General features: G+C 49.6%; 1 protein-coding gene across 4 annotated transcripts in view; it reads left to right on the top strand.

Moving 5' to 3' along the window:
* Positions 1-27,616, top strand: part of KAZN (kazrin, periplakin interacting protein) — a 1,004,356-nt gene that overhangs the window by 967,963 nt on the left and 8,777 nt on the right. For 3 of the 4 annotated variants that reach the window (XM_081056296.1, XM_081056299.1, XM_081056298.1), the window contains 5 exons: positions 13,655-13,860; positions 14,392-14,510; positions 21,422-21,653; positions 23,170-23,271; positions 23,884-24,050. In XM_081056296.1, coding sequence (XP_080912422.1) covers positions 13,655-13,860; positions 14,392-14,510; positions 21,422-21,653; positions 23,170-23,271; positions 23,884-24,050 — 826 coding nt within the window. The remainder of the gene's footprint in view (positions 1-13,654; positions 13,861-14,391; positions 14,511-21,421; positions 21,654-23,169; positions 23,272-23,883; positions 24,051-27,616) is intronic. The other variant, XM_081056297.1, reaches the window with a different exon arrangement.

The following is a 27,616-nucleotide window of genomic DNA, read 5'->3' as shown; positions in this document are numbered from 1 at the left end:
CCCAGAGCCGGCCTGGTCTAACAGCCAGGCGTGCATTAAACTCTGCAGATATTCACTCATATAATCCTTCCAACAACCCTCCAAGATAAATACTGTTATCGTCCCCATTTATAGATGAACAAACCGAGGCACAGAGAGGTGAAGTTCTTGCCCAAAGTCACACAGCTCGGAAAAGGCAGAACTTGGATTTCGCTCCAGCAGTCTGGCTCCTGAGTCGCCGTTCTCAGTAACTGTCACACAGTCTCTGATCAGCCACAGGCCCCCAAGTTCTCTCCCAGGGACAACTGATCAAGAGGAAGCTTCAGAGAACTTGAGAAAGCCTCACTAGCCAAGCCCTGTGCAGGATAGCTCTTTGGGGCTCGGTTTCTCCACCCCAAAGAGAAAAAAAAATTAGAATAAGCAGGAGTTTGCAAACTGTTCCATGGGGTCTCTCAGAGGTCCCTTAAGAGGTTCCTGTAATTGGTGAAAGAACTAATAGGCTGGGCTGCAGTCTCACCTTCAGCCAGAAGCTCCTCTCTTATCCATTGCACACTGCATCTTCATGCAAGAGTCCATTTGAAGGGTTCCATGATAGAGAGGGGAAAAAAGGAGGCCAGAGGGAAAGAAAATGAAAGGGATTTGAGAACCACATATAGCTCAGTAGTTGTCAAACCTGACCAAGCCTTAAGTTTTAATGCTACAGATTCCCAGGAATCAGAAGATCTGGAGGTGAGGCCTTGGGAGCTGTGTGTACTAAACAAGCTCCCCACGTGGGCTCAATTAGAAGTTTCCACAGGGCCGAGCCTGGCATCCTGCCCACAGGTTTTAGCACAGACATGCCGTCAGGAAGCTTCCCAAGGAGCCTTCATGAAGAAGGTTGAGGCCACCTTTCTGGGGCAGCTCTAGGGTCCCTCACTGAGGGAGGAACCACCCTTAAGCAAAACCCCAGGCTGCCCCCAAGGCAGTTGGTGGCCAGGGGTCTTACTGGGCCCCCCTGAGCAGAGCAAAGGGGACTGGCACGATGTGAGTATCTGCTGCCCCCTGGGCAGCCCCAGAAGCCTGCAGCAGTACCTCTATTAGAGTCACAGAGAGGTTCCCCAATTTTCCTAGAGGCACACAGCCAGGAAATGGCGGGGGCAGGAGTCAAACTGGGTAAAGTCCAAGTTCTAAGTATGACGTCCACCAGCTCAGACTTCACCTGACCTGTGCCTGCCTGAGATCTCCACCGAGCATTTGGGGGCCTGCTGGCCTTGGCCTGGGGCCAACAGTGGCCCATGGACACTGGATGATGAGCTCTAACTTGGAAGCAAGGCTTCCGAAGTTGTGATCTGGGGAGCAGTCTGGAGTGGAGCTGCTGCTGAGGGGCCCAGCCGGGCTCTGCCCAGACCCAGTTCTCCGTCTCCTGAGGAGGCCCAGCCTTCTCCACCCCAGACGCCATTGTCCTCAGCCCGGGGCAGTCAGGATCTCTGAGCCTGGCTCTGGACTTCTGGTGCCCAGCTTGGCCAAGGACACACTGTGTGACCATGGGCAAGTTGGTCTCCCTCTCTGGGCCTCAGGCTTTCCCTAACACAGACCAGGGCACTGGTTAACCCTCCTGTGGCCTGTGGAGTCTTACACGTCCTTGGTGTCCTAAGCCAGCTCCCCCGTCACAATCGCTGCCCTTCAGCCCAAAGCTTTTATTTATGTGATAGATAGGATTTCATTTGAACAAAGGGTCTGCAATGCCAAGGCAGTATGCCATCGATGAGTTAGGTCATCTCCGAGCTCCCCTCAAGGGCCTCCAGCACAAGAGGAGGCAGGGGCTGCCTCAGGCCTCCTCCTGCCCCACCCCCGACACCTTGTAGAGAAGTCACCCTCCATGGGATCCCTCCAACTTCTCCACACACCCCTTCTGCCCATCAGAGAGAGGTAGTTCAGGGCCTCTCTCTCCTCAACCCTGGCAGAACAGGGAAGTGGAGGCTGCTCATGGGTCCCCCAACTTCTGAAAACCTGCAAGTCCAGGGCCAGAGACCCTTCAAGAGGCCATGCATGTCCCCTGGATGAACCATAGTGTGACTCTGTTGAACAAGGCCCCTCCCAGGGCACAGCTCTTTACAGTCTACACAGCACCCTTTTGCAGACAGACGAGGGTCAAGGTTAAGAGAGTAGATTCTGCACAATCTCTCTGTGTTCAACTCTCAGTCCTGACATTTGCAACCTGGTAACCTTAGGCAAGTTACTTAACCTGGCTGTGCCTCAGTTTCCTCACTAGGGACAATAAGATATTCTCAGAGGGTGGCTGCAAGGATGAATGAGTTACTACACCTAAAAGGCTTAGCTCAGGCAGCACTAAATGTTAGCCATGATCATCATGATGATGATGAGACTGATTGTGACATGATGGCAATGATCTAATTTCAGCCTCACACCAGCCCTGTGAGATGGGCAGAACAGGGCCCTTTGTACAGATGGGAAGACTGAGGCCTGGGTAAGTTCAGCAGCTCGCCCAAGCTGCCAGGGCCATCCCACGTATAGGATCAGAGGAAGAAAGAGTTTCAGAGCCGAGAGGGCTCTCAGTGGCCTCTCACCCATTCCCCTCATATTGCAGGAGGGACTTGCCCACAGCCAAGCAGTGGCTGAGCCGGTTCTGGAACCCAGGGGTCCTGACTCCCAGGCCAGTGCTCTGAGCTGCCACAGACCACAAGATTCAGCTGGAAAAAGAAAAATCCTTGGGTCAGTAAGTTTTGGAAACAATGCATAGTGTCTCCAACCCTTAGAGATGGACACAACCCATTAGCTTTTCAAGTCTCTGACAAGTTCTACAGTGAAGAAAAATATTTCACTTTTTTCCCAAACTTGATTGACCACAGAGGCATGCCCTTTTATCTAGTTTCATGGAGCACCCTCTGGGAAATATTAGGATCGGTGACTTCTTCAGCCTGCTTTATTCTGTGCTTGGAGGTTCTAAGTCAGTGGATTTTTGGAGATCTCTAAGCACTCCACATTTCTGATATTGTTTAGCCACAGAAAGTCCCTGTGGCTCGTGTGGGATTCCTGCGTTCCTTAAGAAGTCAGGTGAGCTGGGTTCAAGGCCAGGTGGACTCTAGCCCTCTATGTGAGCACCCCCCTTTGCTCAGAAAGAGCCTGAGTCGGTGTGTATCATTTGCTGAAGGCAGAAGGGTCTTAGCAGATTGGCTGAGAAATGCCAGTCCCCAGGTACTCATTTTGCTGCTGTCCCAGGTCCCAGGTGTAGACAGAGGAGCCATGCACATTGCCACAGGACCCTGGGGTGAGGAGCGGAATGGGCACTCCATCCCGATAGGACACCTGGCTCCACCTTCTCTGTCACTCCGCCAGCTCTGAGCTGCCTAATTGCTTCCCTGGGACAGGCCAGTGATATCAAAGTCACATCCAAATTGGCTCCGGGCCTGCACAGTGCCAGCTTCCTTCCTTGTTAGGAGGCCAACGTCTCTGGGGGTGACATGGAATCTGTGGGCGGGGGCACATGGGCTAGGGAGGAAGAAGACCCCCTTTGACAGCTGTCACTGCAGGGACCAGAGCTCTGGTGAACGGTGGGGGGGAGGGAGGCTGTCTGCAAGGCAGAGGGGAATGAGAGAGCTGCCTACAAACCAACTGCCGCTCAGGTGTGTAAACCATCCCCAAATTCCCTGTCTCTTCATGTATGTGCGAGAAACACAAACTCATTTTAGTGACAACCTGAAACCAGCAGAACTGATTAAGAAAACCGAGCAATACAGGGAGGGATATCAAGGAAAGACCCAGGCTTTGGAACCAGATCTTTGGGTTTGATCACTTAGCTGTATCGCCCTGCACCAGTCACTTAGTCCCTTAGCGCCTCAGTTTGCCCCTCTGTAACAGAGACAAAACCACCTATCTCTCAGGGCTGTTGCAAAGGTGAAATAATGATGGATAGAAGTGAGAGGACGCGTGGGCCAGCCAGATAACGCACAGGCCCCGGGGCCCGGCTGTGCCCTGTGTACACAACTGCTGGGCGTTTCAGCCTCACTTTCCCATCTGTAAAATAGGCCTCTGGGACCCTCATGTCCACCTCACAGGGGAGGCTGCAGTGCGCTCTCACCCACGAATCGTAGAGCCCCAGGCAAGCTTTAGCTGTCAGGACAGGAAGGACCGGAATGCGAGCTGGAATGACTCATTAGCTGCTGTTTCAGATCAGGTTTAACGGCCCCACTGCAAAGAGTGTGTGGGTGACGATGACAAGGACCCTCCTCTGTGAGCGCTCTCGTGAGCCAGCCCTGTGCTGGCACTTATCTCCCATTACCGTGTTTTCCCGAAAATCAGACTTAGCTGGATCATCAGCTCTAATGCATCTTTCAGAGCAAAATTAATATAAGACACGGTCTTATATTTTATATTATATTATATTAATTATATTATATTAATTATGTATATTATATTATATTATATTATATTATATTATATTATTATATTATATTATACCTGGTCTTATAGTAAAATAAGACCGTGTCTTATATTAATTTTTGCTCCAAAAGACACGTTAGAGCTGATTGTCCGGCTAGGTCTGATTTTCGGGGAAACACAGTACGCCTCAAACCCAGAGGCCTCAGGAGAGTCAGTGAAGTGGGTGCACAGTGGCCGCAGAGAGGTGGGATGGCACTCACCCCCCGTCTAAAGGAAACAGCCCCTGCTGGGCTCCAGAGTGCCTGATTTTTCAAGAGAAACCCCAAATGTCATGTCAGCCACCCCAATTCTTTAAGATGGGCTACTAATTATTTTTAATGTAGTGTCTTTTAGGGGGAAAACATTCCTTGCCCCCATTGGTGCCTATGCCACCAGCTCTGCCACGTCCAGCCTGAATTCTCTCTGTGGGTCCATCAGCCCTTGTGTTTCCCCCTGATCAGAGTCCCACGGGGCCTGGCTGGCCATGGGTGCCCATCTCAGAGGCCCTCCTGCCCTTCTCTCCTGGACAGCTGGACATTAGGGGGACCACATTAGGGGGACCACTCATTTCTGAACCCACCAGCTTTCCAGCTCAGGGCCTCCAAAGGGCCTGCTTGGCCCTGGAGTCAGGGGTCCTATATGTCGGTGGTGGGGCCCACCAGGGGTCCCACTGTCACCCCAGCAACTATACGGCTAATGACTTGATGCTGTTTAAATCTCTGTTGTCTCATCCCGTGGGCCCGTACTCCAAGGCCCGTCTTTTGCACATATTTCATAAGAATTGTGGCTGAGCTCAAGCAAAGTGTCTCTATCCAATGCAGCTGCCTCTATCAGGCCACAAAATGGCACTTTTCCACATTACAATGAACTGTTTAAAAAGATAAGAATTTGGCTTTCGGCTTGAAAAGTGCTGATGGGGGCTCCCCTGCCACTGGCCAAGGGCAGAGAGTTTTGACCCTAGTTGGCTGCCCAGTCAGGGCTGGTCTGACAACAGAGGGGCTCAGGGCGGAAGAATGGGGTGCTGGGAGCAACCACACTGTGTGCTCACTGGCATCTAGTAGGCAGAGCCCAGGCAGTGCACGGGACGGTCCCCATGACAGACTGATCCAGCCCAAATGCCATTCAGTACTGCCAAGGTCGAGGGACCCTCCATAGAGAAATAGACATAAGACCACATGGTGCATTGGAGGAAAGCACAAGCAGCTTGATGTGGATGAAAGGAGGTAGGGTTGGCAGAAGATGAGCCTGGAGAGGGAGGCCTCCCCCCTCCTCCTTACCTCCCTTCCTGTCTGCCTTCTTTTGACCAAAATTCACAGAGCTCCTTCTGTTCCAGGCAGCAATGGGCTGGAGCTGGCTCATCCAGGCACGCAAACTGATTCCCACGTCCATGTCCAATGGCTTCATGTTGGTAACTGCACTCGGCCATGGTGGGTGAATTTACACCCAGAGACGGCAAAACAAACACCACAAGCCAAAGCAGGTGTTTCAAATACGAGACGCGGTTCTTAAACATCTACCAGCACAGCACTGGTTTAAGCCTAGCTATGTACCCGAGATACCTAGATAGCAAAAGCAGGCCCAGTTCCTGTCCTCGTGGAGTTTCCAGTCTAGTGGGACGCACAGACACGAATGAAATAAGTACACAACCCTTAACTTCAGCCATGAGAAGTGCGGTGCAGGCATGTACCTGGCTTGATAAGAGCATGTGTGAGCGTGTGAGTGTGGACTAGTGGGCGTGTATGTGCGTATGTCGCAGGGAGGTGACTGGTCTACACTAGAAGACCAGAGGAGGGTTCCCTGGAAGAGGCAACATTTAAACCGAGCCCTGAAGGCTTCGTAGGAGTTCACCAAGCAGAGAAGACAGCAGCAGGCCACCTTTCGGGCAGAAAGAGCTACAGGTACCGCAGATTGGAGATGGTGGTGAAAGGCAGGAGTATTAGAAAGTCCAAGAAGCCTAGGGTCCGACGGAAGGGGGGGTACTGAGGAAAGCTGGCAAAGTCACACAGAGCCTTGTCATGTAAGGAACTTGGGTTTTATCCAGGAAGCCAGGGAAGGATGTTGAGCAGAAGACGCATTTGGGCAGATTCAAACTTCAAACAAAAGGGTAGTATCCATCCTTTTCCCATAACTTGGGCTTTTACCATCAAATAGCATCGAGCATTACCATGTACGAGGCCTGGTTAATAAAGAGATGGATAGACTTGACCGCTAAGCCAGGGACTCCCTTTGTGGCAGGGCAGATGGACAGAGCCATACACCAGCAGTGACAGCAGAACACGAGGAGTGCTGGGTGGACAGAGCACATAGCAGGAAGGACGTCCACTTGCCGCAGTGTGGAGGGAGACAGGCTGAAGGGCCTTCCTCTACAAAACCACTAAACCTAGAATAAAACTTGTCTTTTAGTGCATTGCTGGCCTCACCAAAAGTAGGGGAAACCCCCGTCACACCTATCCAAAAACAAAAAGCTGTGAGCTAACACCACAATAGGAGCAGTGAGTGATAACCAAATGTAAAAACGGGGGTCTGTCCTGGGGACAGACGCTGACATCAAACTGTTAATGGGAGTGAACCTTGGAGTGTGACAAAGTGAAGGAATAGAACTTGAGACCCGCTCATTCTCCTAGGGCCTCTCTAAGGGACATAAAGTGGTCTCTGCTCCCAGGTGTTATTTCCACTTCCTACCTCTCCCCTCCCCAGCAGAGTCCATATGAATCCTCTCTGGAGAAAAGCATCTGCTATTTAGATCCTAGAGAGTCCCATAAGATAAAATATGAGTTTAGTATCTATGAGAGTCAGTAGAAATTAATAGCCAATTTAGAGTCTCCAAGGCCTTTCAAATATAGTAATTATCAATACCAAATGCAAAATGACATATATGCAATATTTAAGGAAACTTACAATGAAATCATAAATATAAGAAAATAAAAAGAGACTATCTAAAAAGACCAGGCAAACTTGAAAAAAGAACCAAATAGAACTTTTAGAAATATATATAATTGGTAGCTTTAAAAGAAATCAAAGGATGGGTTAAACAGCAGACTAAATAGCTGAAGAGAGAATTTTTAAAATGGAAAATAGGTCTAAGAAAATTAGCAAGAACGCCATGCAGAGAGGTAAGTTGATGAAACTATGAAGGAGAAATTAGAGCTTTCTGGTCCATCACAATAGTCACTATCCACATACGGCGATGTCAACTTATATTTGAATCAATTAAAATTAAGTAAAATTTAAAACTCAGTTGCTCAGTTGCACCAGCCACAATCCCAAAAGGAAGCAAATAGAGAATGAAGAAGAGAGCGTGTTTTAAGAGATAATGGTGGAGAATATTCCAAAAAGTGAATCCACAGATACAGGAAGCACAACTTACATCAACCAGAATAAATAAAAAGAAACACACAGCTAGCCACATCATAATGAAACTGCAGAACACCAAAGACAAAGAGAAAACCTTAAAAGCAGCTATCAGAAGAACAACTAGACTGATAGTTGGTTTCTCTTTAGCAAAAAGAAAGACAGAAGACAGGAGAGCAATGTCTTCAAAGCGCTAAAAAAAATAAATAACTGTCAAACTAAAACCATGTACCCAGCAAAGCTCTTTGAGAAACAAAGGCGAAATACAGACTTTCTTTCAGATAAACAAAAATTGTAAGAGGTTACCCCCAAAATACTCTTAATCAGAGGACCTCCTAAATCATGTTCTTCAGGAATAAGAAAAATTATCCTAGATGTAAGGTCTAAGACCCAAGAAGAAATGAGGGACAACAAAATTGGTAAACATGTAGGTAAATTATTTTAAGCAAATATTATCAGTATAAAATGATCATGATGACAATGTCTAAATTGTTGGGCTTTTTTAAAAAGACAGAATTAAAATACTGGGTGTAAGTCAGAAAGGGTGATCAGAATTCACATGTTTTAAATAATCTTACTATTTAGGAGACAGTATTAAGATATCGATTGATGCTGTTTTGTTATAATCATATGCCTGGTAAGATGTCAAGGGTAATCATTAAAGAGTGGTTCTAGAACTTGAGCGTGCGTCAGAATCACCTGATGCGGGGTGGCATGTTAAAACACAGATTGCTGGGCCCAACCCCAAGAATTTCTGTTTCAGGAGATCTGGGGTGGGTTCCTAGAATTCTCATTTCTAACAAGTTCCCAGGTGCTATTGATGCTACTGGCTCAGGGACCACGCTTCGAGAACTACTGAACCAAAACCAGAGAATCGGGGTGCCTAACCTCCAAACCCACTGAGGAGGGGTGGGGAATGAAATGAGAGAACAACCAAACAAACAAAACTTTTCCAACCAGACCAACTCTGTCCAAACTTGAAGGCAGGCCACATTATGTAATTTTAGATTTTTCTAGTGGCCACATTCAAAAGTAAAAAGAAATAGGTGGAAGGAATGTTAATAATATATTTTATTTAATCCAGTAGACCCCAAATATGATCATGTCAATATGTGATTGATATAAAAATTATTAATAAGATGGTTTACATTATTTTTGTACAAAGTCTTCAAAATCCAGTGCGTATTTTATACTGTCAGCACTTCTGAATGTGGACTAGCCACACTACCAGTGCTCAAAATAGCCACACGTGGCTGGTAGCTACCATTCTGGACAGAGCAAATCTCTACTGTAAGTGACAGAGCCTGCAGAGGCCAGGAGCCCCCTCAGTCATTGAGTACCCCACTGTATGCCAGACACCCAGCTGAGCACTTCGTATACCTCAGACATCACTCATTTAGTCCTCACACAGACCTGTGAGATTAGACGTCATTATCATCCCATTTCACAGATGGGGATAGTGAGGCCGAGAACGTGTAAAACATTTCCCTAAGCTCATCGGGCTAGTAAGCAGCAAACCCAGATCATTCCAATGTCAACCTCAGAATCTCAATGTTTCTGAAAATAATTTTCTGGAACAGGCCAAATAGTAAATATTTTAGGATTTTACATCAATCTGTCACAACTACTCAGCTCTGTCACAGTAGCAGGAAAACAGCCTTAGGCCATGTGTAAACAAATGGACGAGGCTGTGTTTCGATAACATTTTATTTAGAAAAGCAGGTAGAGGGCTGAATTTGGCCCACGGGCCATAGCTTGCCAACCCCTGTTCCAGGCTAACAGAATTGCCACTATAAGCCCAATTTGGAGAAACCTCACTAATTAACTACTAACATTCTGTGGCACAGGCATGTGTGTGTTGGGGGGCAGAATACAGAACCTCTCTTTCCAAACTCTCCCCAGTCCTCCCGGTGTTCAGAAGGATCCAGAGTGTCTGCCTTTAGGTGGCCCCTCAGACTCTGCCAGGGCCCAGCTGGTCCCTTGAACTCTGAATCCCTCACTGAGCTGCCTGCCTATAAACATGCATCATTTCCACTCTCAGGGCTGAGACAGAGGGGAAATAAAAGCAGGATTGATGAAATTCGGGACATAAAATCTGGCACCATTGTGCCTGCATTTGGGAAATTGCCTTTAATTAATGGTTTATGACCCCAAAGTCTGCCCCCTCCTCAGTCCTTCAGCTGCATGATCTCCTTAGAGTTCAGTCCTGGGCAGTGGGTGAAGGAGCTGGGGGTGGTGAAGAGCTAGCTGTCTTTTCTCAGAAACCAAAATGTGTGGTTTGCTCATATGAACTCAGCTTGGCCTCTGGCATTCCTCGAGCCTGGAGTCCATAAATAAACTGAATTGAAAAGCCAGCTCCCCCTCACAGCCCTGAGGCCTGTTAGCCACAGAATAACTGCACACACTCACAAAAACACATCACGCTCAGGAAAACACACACTCACTCACACAGGAAGTTTGCTTTTTTTTTTTTATCTGTCCACTTGTCTGTCATTCCCTCTCTACCCTCCACTCACTCCTTCTTCCTGTTTATTGTTTTTCCCCTTCTTCTCCCTCCCTTCCCCCCGCCCCACTCCAAACCAGTGACCTTGGCACCAAACCACCTGAGCCCCCGAGCCAGCCCAGCTTTTTGTGTTTGTTGTTTCTGTGGCACTGTTTCTCTCCTGAAGCCTTGCTCTTTTAGTCTTTCTTCCTTCCTCTCTAGCGTTCTCCTTTTCTCCCTCTCCCTCTCCCTCCCCCACTCCATCTCCCTGTATCTTTCTCTCTCTCTCTCTGACTCCTGCTGCTCATCTTCTCCTATCTTTCCCCTTCCCATGCTCCTTCATTTCCCTTACTTGGGGAGACATAGCCAAGCACTGCAAACACACCCCCACCACCCACCTTGTCACAGAATACACACATTCACCCCTCACCTCACAGATAGCCCTGCCCATCCTACCTGGACCAGGCTGGAGTCGAGAGCTAGGAAAATGAATTTCTACCCACGTGGGCTTGACAACAAGTGGGACTGGGTTCTCTCCTTCTAAGCACCTGAGCTAAACTCAAGGCACATTTCACCCCAGAAAGGCCGTGGGATTGAGGCAACTACAGGTAAATCCTAGGTGTAGCCCAGAGTAACTAAGCCTCAGAGGGGGCATCCTTTATTACCAATAATAGCCATCCTCAACCGAGTGCCTACTATGGCTTCATATTCAGAATTTATAATAGTCATATAAACCTAGGTGGTAGATATTATTATGCCCATTTTATAGATGGGAAAACTGAGGCTTCAACCACTAAAGAAATTTGCCCAAAACCAAGGTCTGTTCAGCAACAAACCCTATTCTCTTCCCATAGGCCTGGTCCAAATGGACAGCAAGGGCTGTGTCTTGGAATTTTGGGTGACCAGATTTAGCCACACATCATCTCTTATCTTCCCAGAAGCATGTCACAGAAATAGGATTCAGCTACAGGAACCAGACCGAGGCTTTCAGCTCTCTCCAACCCAAGGAGAATACCCTGTTTGTGTGCCAGTGGCCAACACCTGAAGGACCCGATCCGAAAGACTTCCCTGCAAGCGAGGTCTGTCCTTGGGAGCCCAAAACCAGCAGGAGGGGACACCTAGGCTGGGCCTGTGCCCCCTTAGCCAGGTAGTTCTCACCGGAAGAACTTGGAGCCTCCACATGGGGCTGCAGAGGCAACTGCTATTTCTACATTCCTGTCACCAAGGCAACACGTGTGCAAAAACTGGTGCTTACACAGGGTTCTGTGCCCATCTGCCACGTCCCCACTTGTCCACCTAAGAAGGGAAATATAACAATGTTCTGGTAACCACTCAACCCCTACCTGTCCTACCATACACAAGCCCCATCTGTCACCCACTGTCACTCAGTGACACCCAATGTGATGGAGTCCCCAGAGCAACTCAGGCGAGGAGGCAGGGAGCAGCATCATGACAGCTTTGCAGAGGTAGAAACTGAGGCACAAGGCATCATGCCTACGCATCCAGAGTTAGGTCACTCTGCCCAGCACCTTGCTGGACAATGGGTGGCATCTTCCAGGCCAGGTGGCTGTGGGCTCCAAAGGACTCTTGGCTGGGCAGTTAGAGGCCCCGGGCATTGGGGAGGGAGGTTTTGGCAGAGCTGGGATGAGGGAGAAGTGTGTGGTCACCAAGTTGATGCTACCTTTTTCCAAAAAGTCGTTCAAGGAATTTAATTGGAGGGAGGTAGAGGAATGGGGGAGGGGCTTTGTAACTTAAAAAGTAAGATTTCCAGGCTGTGGGTTTTTTTTTTCTTTTTCAATTTCAAAAGTAATATAGCCCCTGCGGAAAACTTGGGAAATAAAAAAGTATGCAGACACGAATACTCTCAAACACTCACACATATACAGTCACGTACACACACACACACACACACACACATACACATATTCACTCACAATTACTCCTCACCCCTTTCCAGTGTAAAGACTTTTAACATTTATCCATCTAGTATTTTATATACATAAATGTATATATATGTATACATACAAACGTATACACATACATATGTATACACAATTACAATTATATATAGTATATAATATTATATATATATATATATTTTTAAAGATGATTGGGATTGCATTGTACCTGCTGTCCTGTACTATGCTTTTTCACTTGGCAATAGATAGTGACCATTTTCTTTTCTTTTTTTTTTTTTTGACCATTTTCTCATGTCAACAATATTCTGTGACAAATTCCTTAACCGTATATATTCCAACATATGAGTGGCACATCATTTGCTCAGATAAACTCCCATCAATGATCATTTATACTGCTTCCTACTTTGTAATTTTTCCAATTTTTACTATAAACGTATGCATGTTTATTAGAGAACTTTGATAATACGCAAAGGCATATAGCAAGAGGGAGATAACCTCGTTCTTCCACTCAGTAACTGTTAACACCTGTGTGTACTTAATACGCATGTTTTAACTGTGTGCCGGATTTGACAGATAAGGATTTTCTCCCCATCATTATGATTTACAATACACAGTATTGGGAAGGTCCTTTCTAATCAGGCTTACTTTTTTTTAATACTTGTCATTTCTCATGATATTCAGTTTGTCTGTCGGGTTTTTATTTAACCCTGCTCTAGACAAAGAGATTCTTTTCCCCCCTCGATCGAGTCTGTGCAACCTGAACATGGCATTTTTATCAGGTGCTAATGCAGCCAACCACGGATTGAAGAACAGGGTTGGGAAATGCTGGTGGATAGACTTTTGTGTGTGTGAGGATCACTCCAGAAACCAGCTTCGGTGTGTTAAGGAATGCAGCTGGGGCTTCATTTATCCTAAGAAAATAAATCACCCAGCTGCCTAAAGATGACTGCTGCTGCATTGTTTGCAATAGTGAAAAATGGGGACCGACCCTTGCCCATCAATAGGAGGCGAGGGAAATAAATTACGGAACATCCATTCGAGGAGTCCAGTGCAGTCAAAAGATACTACGGGTCCCTCCTGAGAGGGAAGGATGCCCTCCGTAGTGTACATGAGAAGAGCATATTACAAAATGGAACACATGGTGTAGCGCGTGGGTCTGTGTGTGCTTCTTGTGTGGGCATTTGTGTATCCCAAAGAATACTTAGCTAATACTAACAGCTGCTGTCTCTTGCGTGTGTGGAATCGGAGATTGATTTTCACTTTGTTTTATTTTTATTCTTTTCCGGATTAAGTTTATAAAATTCTTTTCATTGTGGGGGCCATAGATTACTTTTGTAACGGGGCAAGGGTGGCAAAATGAAACAAAAGCCATTTTGATTTTGAAAAGAAAGCGTGGGGGGCGGGACGACATCCCTGCCCTCCTCCCGTACCCCCAGGGGTGCAGCCCATCCACTCCCTGCCCAGTCCCCTCCCCAGCATGGCCCTGTGCGCTTGTGTATTGCAGACTCCGACAGCCAGTGCAGCCCCACAAGGCAGAGCCTTAGCCTGTCGGAGGGCGAGGAGCAGATGGACCGGCTGCAGCAGGTGGAGCTGGTCAGGACCACCCCCATGTCCCACTGGAAGGCCGGTGCCGTGCAGGCCTGGCTGGAGGTGGTCATGGCCATGCCCATGTACGTCAAGGCGTGTGCGGAGAACGTGAAGAGCGGGAAGGTAGGGCGCCTCCAGCACCCCGGTGGGAAGGCCCCCCTCACCCTCCCATGAGCTCTGCCAATGCAGAGCTGGCCTGCCCACCCCACCCCCACTCCCCCCCTCAGGGGAGGAGGAGATATGGTCTAGGAGCCTTCTGACCTGGTGTCAGGCTCCAGTGTCCCCAGTAAATCATCGTGTCTCCCCAGTACGGCACATAGCCCTCTGAACCTCAACTTCCTCTTCGTTAAACTGGGACTAGCCTTTCTTTACCTGGCAGGACTTGACTAGAGGGCTCTGTCGGCCAGAATGGTGATGCGCTCACCCCCTGCAGCCCGGGCCCCTGGCCCCAGCTCCAGGTGGGCTGCAGAGATGCTCTAAGTGCTCTGTCCTGACGGCCGGCCTGGAAGGCGGGCGGGGAGATGGGAAGAGGCAGCTCCAGCCAGCAGACCCCCCTGTGGCTCGCCTGCGCCCGGCAGCAGTCCTCGCGGCCCTAGGCGCCCACTCCCGACACCTCCGTTCTGGGTACTCAGTCCCCACCTTCCTGGGGAGCAGGTGCTGCTGAGTCTGAGTGACGAGGACCTGGAGCTGGGCCTGGGTGTGTGCAGCTCCCTGCACCGACGCAAACTGCGGCTGGCCATCGAGGACTACCGTGACGCCGAGGCAGGCAGGAGGTGAGCGGCTCTCCCGCCTGGGCTGGGCCCCCAAGGAAAGGGGGGAACGGCCTCTCAGGACCTCTGACCACGCAGGCAGGGTGAACAGGTGCTGGAGGCTGGTCCCGTGTGGGGAATGACAGGGTGTGACCAAAACGGTCCCTGGTGCCGCTGGTCAGGAGGAGCAGACAACCCCAGCCCCACGCTGGGCCCGCCCTCCCATGGAAAATGAAGAATAGGGAATAAGTGAGGCCCCAAATGCCCTGTGATCCCCTAGTGTGGGAGTTGGGGGGACCTTACGTGCCCCCAGAACGCTATCTCGGAGGGTAGACTAGCACGAGTGGATCTAGGAATTTGGCCAAAATGTCTGCTCTGCCTACTTGCACCTCAAACCCCATTCAAAGTCACCATTCCAGGGAGAGGAAAGACAGCAGAAGGCAGGGAGAAGCAGAATGGAAAGGAGAGGGGAAAATGGACAGGATCAGAGCAGGTGGGAGGGGGCTCCTTTCAGCAAGCACAGTGGGGAATGGCAAGAACATCCTCCCCTCGGTGTGTCCTCCTTGAGGCCACTCTGCCCCCATTGCTCATACCACCCCCACCCCAGCATACCTCCTGCCTGTCTCTCTCCCGACCTTTTGTGAGCAGGACTTGTTGGGGGCCTGTTACTCACCAAGTAGCTCCAGGGAAAAGGGCAGGACCCCCCCTCCCAAGTGCTCAGAGAGCGGAGGGGGAAGAAGGCACAAGCGGGTGAATCTGACACTTTTGTTTTGCATAATTATCTCCTTCGCTGGTTCCCCCATCATTTTTGTGTAGTTAATTAATCAAACCTGGTGGTGTGTGCTATTATTTGCAGAAGCAGCTTTGTGGATTAAAATAAAGAGGGGGCTGAGGGTGGGAAATCGGGCTGGTTTGGAAACAGGAGAACCAGCTCTGTGTGTCCTGGAGAGGGCCCCTGGCATCATTCCGAGGTGACAGGAAATAATGAGAAGAGATCGGATCAGAAACTCCGGTAGCAGCTGTACGACAGCAAAACAAGAAGGTGCTGGGCCTTGTCCGAGAGTCAGGACGCTGCCTGCTGGTCCTACATGACAGGGCTAGAGGCGAGAGGTGGGGGAGCAGGGTGATGGCAGCAGGGGAGGGGGGGCACCCTGCTGAGATTCCTCCCCCCCAGGGTCCCACAGCACCTCATACTCACCACCCACTCCTAACCAGTGCCTTCCTCAGATTTCCCAGAAGTGCTTGCTTACCATGGTCAGTCACTGAAGCTGGAACCAGCTCCCACCCCCTGTCCCACTCTCAACGCAGTCAGTAAATGCCTGTGTTCATTGAACAGGGTACGGCTACCTGCTTCACCTCTCAAAAAAATGGGATATCTGATCAAGTTCCCCCAAAATGTGGCTGACCCTGAGAACCTCCGGGAGCTAGGAGTCTATGGGGTAGGTTCACATCAGCGGCCAGATGTGAACGGATTTTGAAAAATTAGGAGAGCTGTAAGCAGGACTGTTTCGAAGGAGCATATACCTAGTATTAGACACCCACAGGGCTTCCTGAAGAAGGGGGGGCCTGCATTTGAGGGTTCCATTCCCTTGGGAATCTGTGTCTAACTTACCATGTGACCTTGCCTTCTCTGGGACTCAGTTTCTCCACCTAGGAAGTGAAGGGGGGTAAATTAGGACAGTGGTTCTTTAACTTTTGGGGATCATGGCCGCTTTGAGAATCTAATAAAAACTTCTGATAATTTCCCCAGAAGAAATGTACAAAACTTCACAACTCTGCATTCCTGGACCTTCTGACCCACCCACAGAACCCCAGTGAGGTCATTATCAAGAACACATCCATCCTGTGTGACTTTGGGCATGACATTGCCTTCTCTGGGCCTGGTTCTCTTTATTGCTAAAATCCACCAACCCTTGCCGAACCATCACCCATCACTTTACGAATATGATTTTATTTGACCATCACAACATCAATGCAGGATAGACATTCTTAGCCCCATTTTAAATATGGAGGAAGTGAGGCCCAGAGAGGTCATGGGCACAAAATCACACTACAAAATATCTGACCTCAAAGTCAGTTCCCTTTCCACTATCCCATGTCACCTTAGTGTTAAAACAATAGCAACAGTAAAAGAACGCTATTATTTATGGAACACTCAATGCATCCCAGATCCAGTGCTAAGGGTTTTCCTTTGCTTAGCCCTCACAGCTCCAAGAGGCAAGCATGATTAGGCCCATTTTACAGATGAAGAAACTGGGGCACGCAGGTGCAAGGTCTCAGAATCAGTGTTTTCTGTGTTGAATAATGACCTACGTGATACCGAAATCTAGGCCAAACTTGGACTTCAGGGTCTAATCTACCCCAGTTTGGGGAGGGGACAGTGTCAAATTTTATAAAACGTCTGAATTGCTTTGAAGGTCATGCCGTTTTATTCAACTTGGGTGCTTACAACAGCTCAGACCAACAGCTGGGAAAGTGTTGCCAAGCTGAGGCCCCGTGGGGACAACTTTAATGAAAAGAGGGCCGTTTTGAAGGGCAGGAGTGCATTACTTGTCAGCATGCAGATGGATATTGCCGGTTATAAATAGGACTCTCCCAAGTAGGTTGAGAGAGGTGTCCCCTCCCACCCCTGCACCCCACATCTTGATTGACTGAGCAAACCCTTCCTTCAGACAGGAGAGGAGGCCACTCTGGTCTCCAGCAGTGACAACGCTGGCCCAGTAGCATCTGATTCAGAGAGCTATGAGCTCCGACTCCTGCCCCGGAGAGAGAGCAATGATGGCTGAGCCAGGGAAGGGTCCCTCTGAAGTGACAAGGCTGGAGCTAGCCCTTAGAGGGGTCTCCCGAGACATTTTCATCCCAGAAGGGAGCTTGTTGTCTTGGGCCAGAAGGTTCCAATTCATGGCCCGTCCGGGCAGCCCCTTGGTGGACTGGAGCCCAGGCCCACTCACCCAGCCTTGCTCTGTCTTCCATGCATTGGGTTATAAAACAGAAGCTGCTGAGCATTGATTCTGAGCCAGGTGGGGCCCCTGGGCATTGTAGATATGCCACACCTGGTCCTGCCCTCCAGGAGCTGACCAGAGAAGCAGCAGTTCTCCAGGGTGACAAATGCAGGGAGGGGACTCCCGGAAGCGTCTGGGCACAGAGAGGGACCTGACCCAGCACAGGGGGCCTGAACGGCTTCCAGCTGAGCAGTATCTCAGCCAGTCCTGTAGGGGCTCAGCAGGTAAGAGGTGGACTGGAGAACAGGCCTGGAGATGGGGAGCCAGTGGTTCCGGGTGGCTGAGGGACCGGAGGAGGGAAGCAGAGCTGGGAACCCACACTTCCTTCCCATCGTCGTCCTTCCAATGAAGTGTCTGCTGTTCATTGAGTCAGGCTGTTGTCTAGCGAAGGACAGAGTTCCTGTGCTCAGGTCAATTAATTTTCAAGTTCCATGTGTGATTAGTGTTTCGAAGGAAATCCTTAGGGGCGCAGGACTCAGGCTGGGAGAGCAACATGATAGCACAGTTAACGGCAAGACCTGGGGGGTGAGGAGTGAGCCACAGAAAAGGCTGCGAGGAAACAGGTGCAGGGAGAGGTGGGGTGGGGGGAGCCCCACAGCCCGAGGGGTAGAGCTCAGTGCCTCCCGGAAATGCCCCAAGCCTGAGCCCAGTATGGGAGGGGGAGAGTGGAACTTGTTAGGCCCCTCCAAGGACTTGCAATTTTATCCTGCAAAGGGAAGCCATGAGACAGTTTGCTCGTTTTATTTTATTTTTTAAAACTACTCTTTGGGTTTTCTTCCCTCTTTTACTGACTTAATTTTTCTTAGTTGAATGTTCCCACTACTGGTTATGAACTATACTTCTTTATTTTGTTATTGTTGTTCTAGGGTTACAATATACATACTTAGCTTACCACTGTCTATCTTTAAAATATTATACAACTTGTGTTTAGTATTAGATGGTTGCTTCTCCTGCCTTTGTCCTATTGTTTTCATATATAAAATGCTCCATTATACGTTGTCTTCGAGATTCATCCATGTTGTAGCATATTGCAGAATTTCCTTTCTTTTAAAGGCTGAGTAATATTTCATTGTTTGTATAGACAACACTTTGCTTATCCATTCATCCACTGATGGACACTTAGGTTGCTTCCACCTTTTGGCTGTTGTGAAGAATGCTGCAATGAACTGGTGCATACAAATATTTCTTCAAGATGCTATGTTCAATTCTTTTGGTCGTATAACCAGAAATGGAATTGCTGGATCATGTGGTCACTTTATTTTTAATGTTTTGAGGAACTTCCATACTGTTTTCCACAGGGGCTGCGCCATTTTACATCCCCACAAACAGTGCACATGGGTTCCAATTTCTCCACATCCTCACCAACACTTGTTGTTTTCTAGTTTTTTTGATAGCAGCCATGATAATGGGCGTGAAGTGGTATTTCATCGTAGTTTTGATTTGCATTTCCCTAATGATTACGGATGTGGAACATCTTTTCATATGCTTATTGGCCATTCTTCTGTCCTCTTTGGAGAAATGTCTATTCAAATCCTTTGCCCATTTCTGAATCCGGTTGTTTGTCTTTCTGTGGTTGAGTTTTAAAAGTTATCTTTATTCTTTTGTGTAGTCTAAATTTTCATATGGTTATTTTCTCTCCTCTTGAAGAAATTCCTTTAATACTTGTTGTAGTTCATTCCTCTGATGATAAATTCCCTCAAGTTTCCTTGTTAAAAAAGTCTTTTGTTTCTCCCTCATGTTTTAAAGACTTTATTTTTTAGAACAGCTTTAGTTTCATAGCAAATTGAGGGAAGGTACAGAGATTTCCCGGGTACTCCCGGCCCTCAGGCGTGCACAGCTTTCCCCTAACCACATCCCCCACCAGATGGAACATTTGTTACAATTCAACCTACCCTGACACACCATCATCACCCAAGTCCAAAGTGCTCATTAGGGTTCACTCTGGGTGTTGTACGTCCTTAAGGTTTGGCCAGATGTGTCATGACACGTATCCACCATTGCAGAATCATACTGAGGCGTTTCGCTGCCCTACGAATCCTCTGTGCTCTGTCTAGTCCTCCCTCCTTCCCCCGAGTCCCTGGCAACCACTGATCTTGTTACGGTCTCCATATTTGGCCTTTCCAGAGTGTCATATCGTTGGAATCACACAGTATGTAGCCTTTTCAGATGGGCTTCTCTCACTTAGTTATATGTATTTTAAGTTTCCCCCATGGGAGGGTTTAAGCAGAGAAGTGACATGAGACCTAACTGATGTTTTGTAAAGGCCGTCTTGCAGCCATGGGGAAAGTGCATTAGAATGGGCAGTGGAGGCAGGGCCAGGGGGGTGAGGCAGTCAGGAGGCAGTTGCAGAAATCTGTGCCAGCGGTGGTCGTGTCTTGAACCCAGAACAGGAGAGACGAGGACAGACATACGGACTGATAGATGGACAGGATATGGGAGGGAAGACGCAGAACAAGTGAGGATGGGAACTGGATGATGGGGTGAGGGGGTGCTGGGAGAGGGGATGGGACCTTTCATGTGGAGCCCATTAAATGTGAGACGTCTGGGACAGCCAGCAGATGTCAAGAGCGCAGTTAGACTCTGGGACTCAGAAGAGGGGAGAGGAGAGATGTGAATTTGGGAGTCTTCGTTGACAGATATAATCCAGAGCCCTGGAAATAGATGTCGCCCAAAGACAGGGAGCATGAAGGTGGAGAAAGAAGGGAAGGGGATACGAGGGAAGATGTGTTCATTATATGGCAGCATCTGCCCCAAGCTTGGCGCTCAGTACCTGCTCAATACATATTCTTGGAATGAAGAAAGGACAGGGAAGAACCATCTAGAACCACCAGCAGGAGGGTGGCATGATCCGCTAGCTCTGTCCTGGAGAAGAGACTGGAAATAGCACAGATGCGGGGAAACAGAGGGCAAAGTCCAGAGGAGAGGCAACGGCACCGGGGGGGAGCAGTGGAGAGGAAGAAGGAGCAAGCTGAGTCAGGTGGAGCCGAGAATCCCACCCAGGTCTCCAGCCTCTCACCCTTCTCACAGTCTCCACGGGCCCCAGCTGGGAAGGGGTAAGGAGATGGTCCTTCCATGTGGGGAGAAGGGAAGGATGCTGGCCCTGATCCCACGCCTGGGAAGGAGGGCGGCCTCACTCTGTAAGTCCATCATCTCCCTTTCATATTGCGATGCCTCTGGTGCCCCGTGGTTCCTGCTCAGACAATGTCGCTCCCCTACCTGGCAGCACCTCTGGTTATTTCTCCAAATCCCGGCAGGTGGGAGGTGCTGTCCTCATTCCTTCTACGAGGCTGCCACCATGTGGCGAGCACGGGAATGACAGTTGATGGGACCAACCTTGCCAGGCGCATCCACTCTTCCACCTGTTTGAGAAATATTCATTGCGCACCTACTATGTGTGTGGCACCAGGATAAGTTCTGTGTGGGACACAGAGAAATATGAGATAGGCAGTAAGGAGAGATGACTTGGAATAAACAAAATGTAGATTTTCATTCTGATTCCAAGACGTGTAACTGTGTACTCTGGGCAAAGTCCAAGAAGAGATGGGCCAAGCTAAAGCTTTATGGGCCTCAGGGATTCTGTCGAGGCCCTGGGGTAGGCTAAGGGGTGCAGGGGCTCCCTAGAGGTGCTGTTTCCTGCTGCATATGTCCCTGCTGCTCTGTCATTGTCCCTTTTCACTCTCAGTGTGTCTGAATGTGGTCTCCCCCCTACCCCACTATCCACCTCTCTGCCCATCTCTCCTCTGTCTCTTTCTTCCTCTCTATTTCTCTACTTCATCCATGTTCCTATCTCTGTGGCCTTCTTGCCACCCCCTGCCCTGTTGTTCTCCCTTTTTCTCTTCATCTCTGCTCCTCTCTGCCCCATTTCTGCCTGTCCCCCTATTTCTTCTACCTTTTCCACACCTTTTGCTCTCTCTGGCCATCTCTCCTCACCAGCCTTTCCAAAGCTGCTGACCTGGACCATCACTGGGTGGCCAAAGCCTGGCTGAATGACATCGGCCTGTCCCAGTACTCCCAGGCCTTCCAAAACCACCTGGTCGATGGGCGGATGCTGAACTCCCTGATGAAGCGGGACCTGGAAAAACACCTGAACGTGTCCAAGAAGTTCCACCAGGTCAGCATCCTGCTGGGGATTGAGCTACTGTACCAAGTAAACTTCAGCAGGGAGGTGAGAACCGGGCTTAGGGGGCCTCTCCTACAGCCCTGCTATCCCCTCTGGCGTCTACTGTCTGTCCATCCAACCATCTGCCCATCTGTTCATCCATCAGTCTAACCATCCATCCACGCATCCATTCCTTCCTCTTTCCCTCCCTCCTTCCAACAACTGCTTATTGTGCATGGGCCACACCCTGTGCTCAACTCAGGGGAAATGGGGAACCCTCATTCTCCAAGAACTCATTGCTTATCAGGAAGAATCACAAAGAAGCTGATGGCCACAATACCATGGAAAAGGATCTGAAGGAAGGAAGCCTAGGGTTTTATGAAAACCCAGAGGAAAAGCTTCTAGGGGGATCAGGGAGGGCTTCCTAGAGATAGTGACAGCTAAACTGAGCCCTGAAGAAGGAATTGCAGGGATCGATCAGAAGAAGGTATGAGGGGGAATGCACCCAGCAGAGGGGACAGCTCAGGCAAAGGCTCAGAAGACAGATCTGTGGCAGCAGAAGCATTGAGAGCCTTGAGCGGTTCCGGTGTTGGGTTTGAGGTGGGGGAGTAATCGGGATGCCAAGTAAACTGGGGACTGTGGGGCATGTTAGAGTTTGGACTGTGAGTGCCCCCTTGATTCTGAGCACTGCTAAGCCAGAGAGCACAGGGCAGCTGCTTTAGCTCCCCTGGAGCCTACTGGCACATCTCCCTAACTGTTCCCTGAGGAAACGGCCCTGAGCTGCTGGGCCCTGAGTGGCTGAGTCCAGATGGTTTACTTTTCTGAGAACATATTTGTCAAAGCACAGGGCCCGGAGGAGGGGACAGAAGGGGAAGCTGCCCAACCCTTCGTGGCCTTCTCAAGCACCCGCTGCAGGGCCCTGGGCACAGGAAGAGATGAGAACACAGGCCCTGGCCTCTGGGAGCCCCAGACTGGGGAAGGAGGGAGATGTGCAGGAAGATCATGACAGTACAGTAGGGACACAGGCAGGGCAGATTGGGGCTGGTCAGGGGGCCTGGAGAAGGGTCTGTGCACACAGGAGCCCTTCATCCTTGACGCAGTCCCCCAACAGGCTTGTGAAACGGTGCCAGGCTGACCCCTGTGCTGGTTGCCATGGATAAGGGTTTGTACCAGGGTGACACTCGCTGCCCCCAGAGGGGGGGGACCCCAAGGAGAATTGGCCCCACGTGGACGGGCCTCGTTGTTGGGTGTCCCTCAGCAAATACGTATCAAACACCCACTCCATGCCAGGTGAGAGAAGGGCTGGGATATACCAGCGAGGCAGCGGCCGTGAGTTTCACCCAGCCCCACTCTACCTGATACAGCATCTCTGCCTCCAGGCTCCCTTCACCCCCAGGAGGGGGCTTCTCCTTGTTTCCCAAACTGAAAGACTGAGCCACGGATTGCCCAGTCAATGTGTCCAGAGCAGCCGTGGCTGGCCCAGCAGACTCCGCCTCACACCAGCACACTGAGGTCCCCGCCCCCAGGTGACTTCGCGAGCTCCCTTGTCCCCCAGCTGATTCACCCTCTCCCTCCCCACCAGGCCCTCCAGGAGCGCCGGGCCCTATGTGAGACGCAGAACACAGACCCCGTGGTCTGGACCAACCAGCGCGTGCTCAAGTGGGTTCGAGATATTGACCTCAAGGTGAGGGGTGATGTCGCGTCTGGGGGGGACTCTCGGGCAGAGGCAAATCCCATGCACATGTGTGTGCAAACCAGTACCCGTTTTTGTGTGAGCTGGGGCATTGATGCCCAGGCTGGCAAGAATAACCTGCCTGCTATCACTCAAGAGGAGGGAACTACTCACCTCCTTCCCCGCAGAGGACTCCCAAAAGTGATGCTTTTCTCAGAGTGGGGGTGAGAGATGCTGAGACAGCCTCATTCTCTGAAGCAAGTGTGCGCTTGAAACCAGGTCCATCTTCTCATTTAACAAGTATCTATGGGCCAAGATACTTGTTATATTGTTATACTTGTTATATCTTGTGATACTTGTGATATTGGCCAAGGTCTGGGGATATGTCAGTGACGAAATAGTCTTGGTCACTGCCCTCATGGCCCTAAAAGAGTGAGGGTGGGGTTCCCCCTCAGTATTACGTTAACTGGTCCCCACAGGGTCCAGCCCCTGCTATTGGGGGTATATCCCCACTGGGCTGGGGCCCCCTCGGGCCAGCAGGGCTGCCCCCTCAGGCCAATAGGGCGGCCTCGTCAGTCTAACAGGTGACCCCTCAGCCTAACCAGCCTCGTGCCTTGCCCTCAGGAGTATGCAGACAACCTGACCAACAGCGGCGTCCATGGCGCTGTGCTGGTGCTGGAACCCACGTTCAATGCCGAGGCCATGGCCACCGCCCTGGGCATCCCCAGCGGGAAGCGCATCCTCCGGAGACACCTGGCAGAGGAGATGAGCGCCGTCTTCCACCCGGCCAAGTGAGTGTGGGCTGCTGGCTACAACGCACGGGCTTTGGAAGCAGATGGTCCTGACTTCCCATCCTGGCCCCTCACTTACTGGGTCCCACTCGTCCCTGGCCACAAGGCCGTCTCCTTCTGCAGATCAGGAAACTAAGGCTCAGAGGAGCAAAGTGCTTTCCCAAATTTCTACCTCATTTACGAGAAAGAAATAGAGACGCAGACAGGAATAAAGTGGTTAAGTCCCCAGTACCCTGGGCATTTACAGCAGGGAGAGTGAACAGCGAGCGTGTAAGGAAAGGCCACGTGAGCATGGCGTTTGAGCGGTCTAAGAGGTTGAGGTGGCCATTCCAGGCAGGGATAACAGGGACAAAGGTTTGGAGACAGGGACGGGCATATTAATGGTGTTTATGGTCCAGGTGAACAGACCATGTCAGCCCACCTTCCCCAGTCTCCTCATCTGAAAAGTGACCAGAGAATAAACACCTGCACGAATAAACTAGGCCCCTCCCAGTGGATTCTCCTCTTAACATGATTGCAGTTTTGGGTTAGATAACCCTTTACTGAGCACTTGCTATGTGCGGCAATTTGATCCTCAGGACAATGCCAAGAAACCAGTAACCCTCCTTTATAGATGGAGAATCTTGTTCAGAGAGGACAAGGTACTTGCCCAAGGTTACACAGCTAATAAGGGGCAAAGCCCAGATTAGTCCTTTATTCTGTTATGCTCTGTTACGTTGATCGATTTTCATATGTCAAACCAACCTTGCATTCCTAGCATTCCACTTAACACGTGGTGTACAATCTTTTTATACGTTGCTGAATTAGATTTGCTAGTATTTTATTGAGGATATTTGCAACTATGTTTATAAGGGATATTGGTCTGTAGTTTTCTTGTGATGTTTTTGTCTGGTTTGGTATCAGAGTAATACTGGCCTCGTAGAGTGAGTTGGGAAGTGTTCCCTCCTCTTCTGTTTTTTGGAAGGGTTTGTGAAGGATTGGTGTTCATTATTCTTTACACATTTGGTAGAATTCATCAGTGAAACTATCTGGTCCTGGGCTTTTCTGTGCGGGCAGTTATATTATTATTATTATTATTATTATTATTACTACTACTACTACTACTTGTAATTCAAGCTCTTTACTCATTATAGGTCTAGTCAGATTTTCTATTTCTTCTTGAGTCAGTTTCGGTACTTTATATCTCTCTAGGAGTTTGTCCAGTTCATCTAGGTTAGCTAATCTGTTGGCATACAATTGATCATATAATCATTCCCTTATAATCTCACTTATTTCTGTAAAGTTGGTAGCAATGTCCCCTCATTTATTTCTGGTTCTAGTCATTTGAGTCTTCAGTCTTAGTTTCTTGGTCAATCTCGCTAAAGGTTTATCCATTCTGTTGACAGAGCCCAGATTTGAAACTAAAGCTCTCTGAGTCAGGCCTGAGTGCCGAACCCCTATACTGCATGAAGCTTCTGGAAGCAGCTGGGCAACACCTCATGTTATGCAGGTGGAGAAACTGAGGCTTGGGAGAAAAGCCATGCATCTGTAGCAGGGTCCAGGTACCTTGGGCTGCCCTTCCCCATTGGTAGGCTGATACCCGAGTGTTTCTCAAAGTGAGGTCCACAGATTCCAAAGCAGAATCATTGAAACTCATAAGAGGAAGATCCTCTTGCCCCAACTCAGACCTACAGGACCAGTATCTGCTGGCAGAGACCAGGAATCTACATTTTTAGCATTTTGAGGTGGTTCTTATAGAGACCAAATTTTGACGAGAGCCCTCTACCACAAGCCATGAATCAACAGGGACAGGGAAAGGCTTTTCTGCTCCAATTTTCCCATCCTCCCTGACCTCCCTTCTGGAGCCACGTGATTTGTGACAGGCTTACAATACTCTGAGCCCTGGAGAGGCAGCACTAGCTAAACATTAGCAGGCATTTGTGTGTCTGATTAAACCCTCGACCATGAGGTGGCAGGTGTGCTAAGGGCTGTCTAGGATTAGTGTGTGAGCACTGGGGAAGGTTCTGGTGGGGCAAACATGGGGTGGGTTCTTATGTTGCTGGGAGGTCAGGCTCCTTCAAGAATTAGATGAAGTCATCCTCCTGATATCAAGACAAGGAAGAGGGAAATGGACTTCATCCTCCTCCTCATTTTATGGAAGAGGAATCTGAAGCTGGTCACTCAGGGACCGGAGAGGTAGTGCCAGCCCTGGGCCCCAATCCTGTTATCACCCCTTTCCACAGTGCTGTTTTTCTACACATGTCTGTCCTTTCATCACGAGTCAAGGTCTTCCACGTGGAATTCAGGAACCCTTTGCCGAGACCCTGCCATGCGCCAGGGGAACAGATTAGTCAGGTGGAAGAAGACAGAATTCCATGAGTTTCTAAGGACTTTTAGGTATGAGAGGCCCCAGCTAAGCCAAAAACCAGGGGAGATGGGGACCCCCAGGCATGGGTGAGGTGCTTAGGAGGGTCTGATGGGTGTGTGTTAACCTAGACCTGGGGTTTTGCCCCAGGACAGCTCTGCAGTGGTCCAAGGAGTGAAGCTCTCCATCTGCTGCCCTCTCTGTCCGTCTCCTTCTCTGTTGCTGACTTCAGCTTTCTAGAGGTGGGGGCGGGGTCAGTGCTGGACCTTGGGAGTGAGTCCTTTCAGAATGTTCTGATTGGGTGAAACGATTCGGCCTGAGAAACATCCCTAACTATTAGCGATCAGAAGATAACCCAGGACTAGCCCATAAGGAATGCCAGGCTGGGTGGATCGTGGTGATGATAGTAACAGCAACCTTTCATGTTGATTTCATACGTTATCACCAAAACATTGTGGTCACATTCCTTATTTCATTTGATCCTCGTTCGCATGAGGGAAGCTCAGTGAGAAGGGATCATTGCCCCATTTTATGGATAAGAAAACTGAGGCTTCAGAAAGGGGCTATGACTAGACAGCAGTCCGCGGGAGTGCTGGCATCTACCAGCAAGAACTCCAATGACCTTCTCCCGTGCCAGGAAGTTTCAAGGAGGACTGATGAGTACTTGGTTCCACTCCCCAGTAGATGTGATCCCTAAGGACTTGTGGTCACTGAATGAGGGGTTGTGGTCAGCTCAGAGAATCTTGGGAGATTAGAGTCACCATGTATTCTGGCCCGTGACCAGGGAGCCAGGGGATATCAGCACCCAGCCTGACTCTGGAAGAGCCATATTCATCACAAGTTTATAGACGTCAGTATGACACCACCTTCTCCAGGCACATGACCAAAGGGACCCAGGCTTCTGACTCATTGGCTTCTGACCATGGATACTGTCTCATAGTATCTGCTTTGATAGGCACTGACTTCCTGCTTCTCCCTATAAACCCCGTCCAGCACCAACTCTGTATCAATCACAGGACTGCTCATTAAGGACCCCGAGAAATAAACCAGTGGACAAAAAGAATGCAGGGAGTGGCAGCGGTGTTCACTGGGGCAGCGGTGTTCAAAGGCCTTCCCTGGGGCATCAGAGGAGCCAAAAGAAAAGTCTTGATGAAAATGGATGACCATCGCCAGCATTTGCCTGGCAGACAACATACCCTGTCCTTAGGGTCAGGAGTCAAGG

The sequence above is a fragment of the Rhinolophus hipposideros genome (assembly GCF_964194185.1).
Source record: "Rhinolophus hipposideros genome assembly, chromosome: 8".
In the NCBI taxonomy this organism is placed as follows: domain Eukaryota; kingdom Metazoa; phylum Chordata; class Mammalia; order Chiroptera; family Rhinolophidae; genus Rhinolophus; species Rhinolophus hipposideros.
This window is presented reverse-complemented; position numbering and strand designations above follow the sequence as displayed.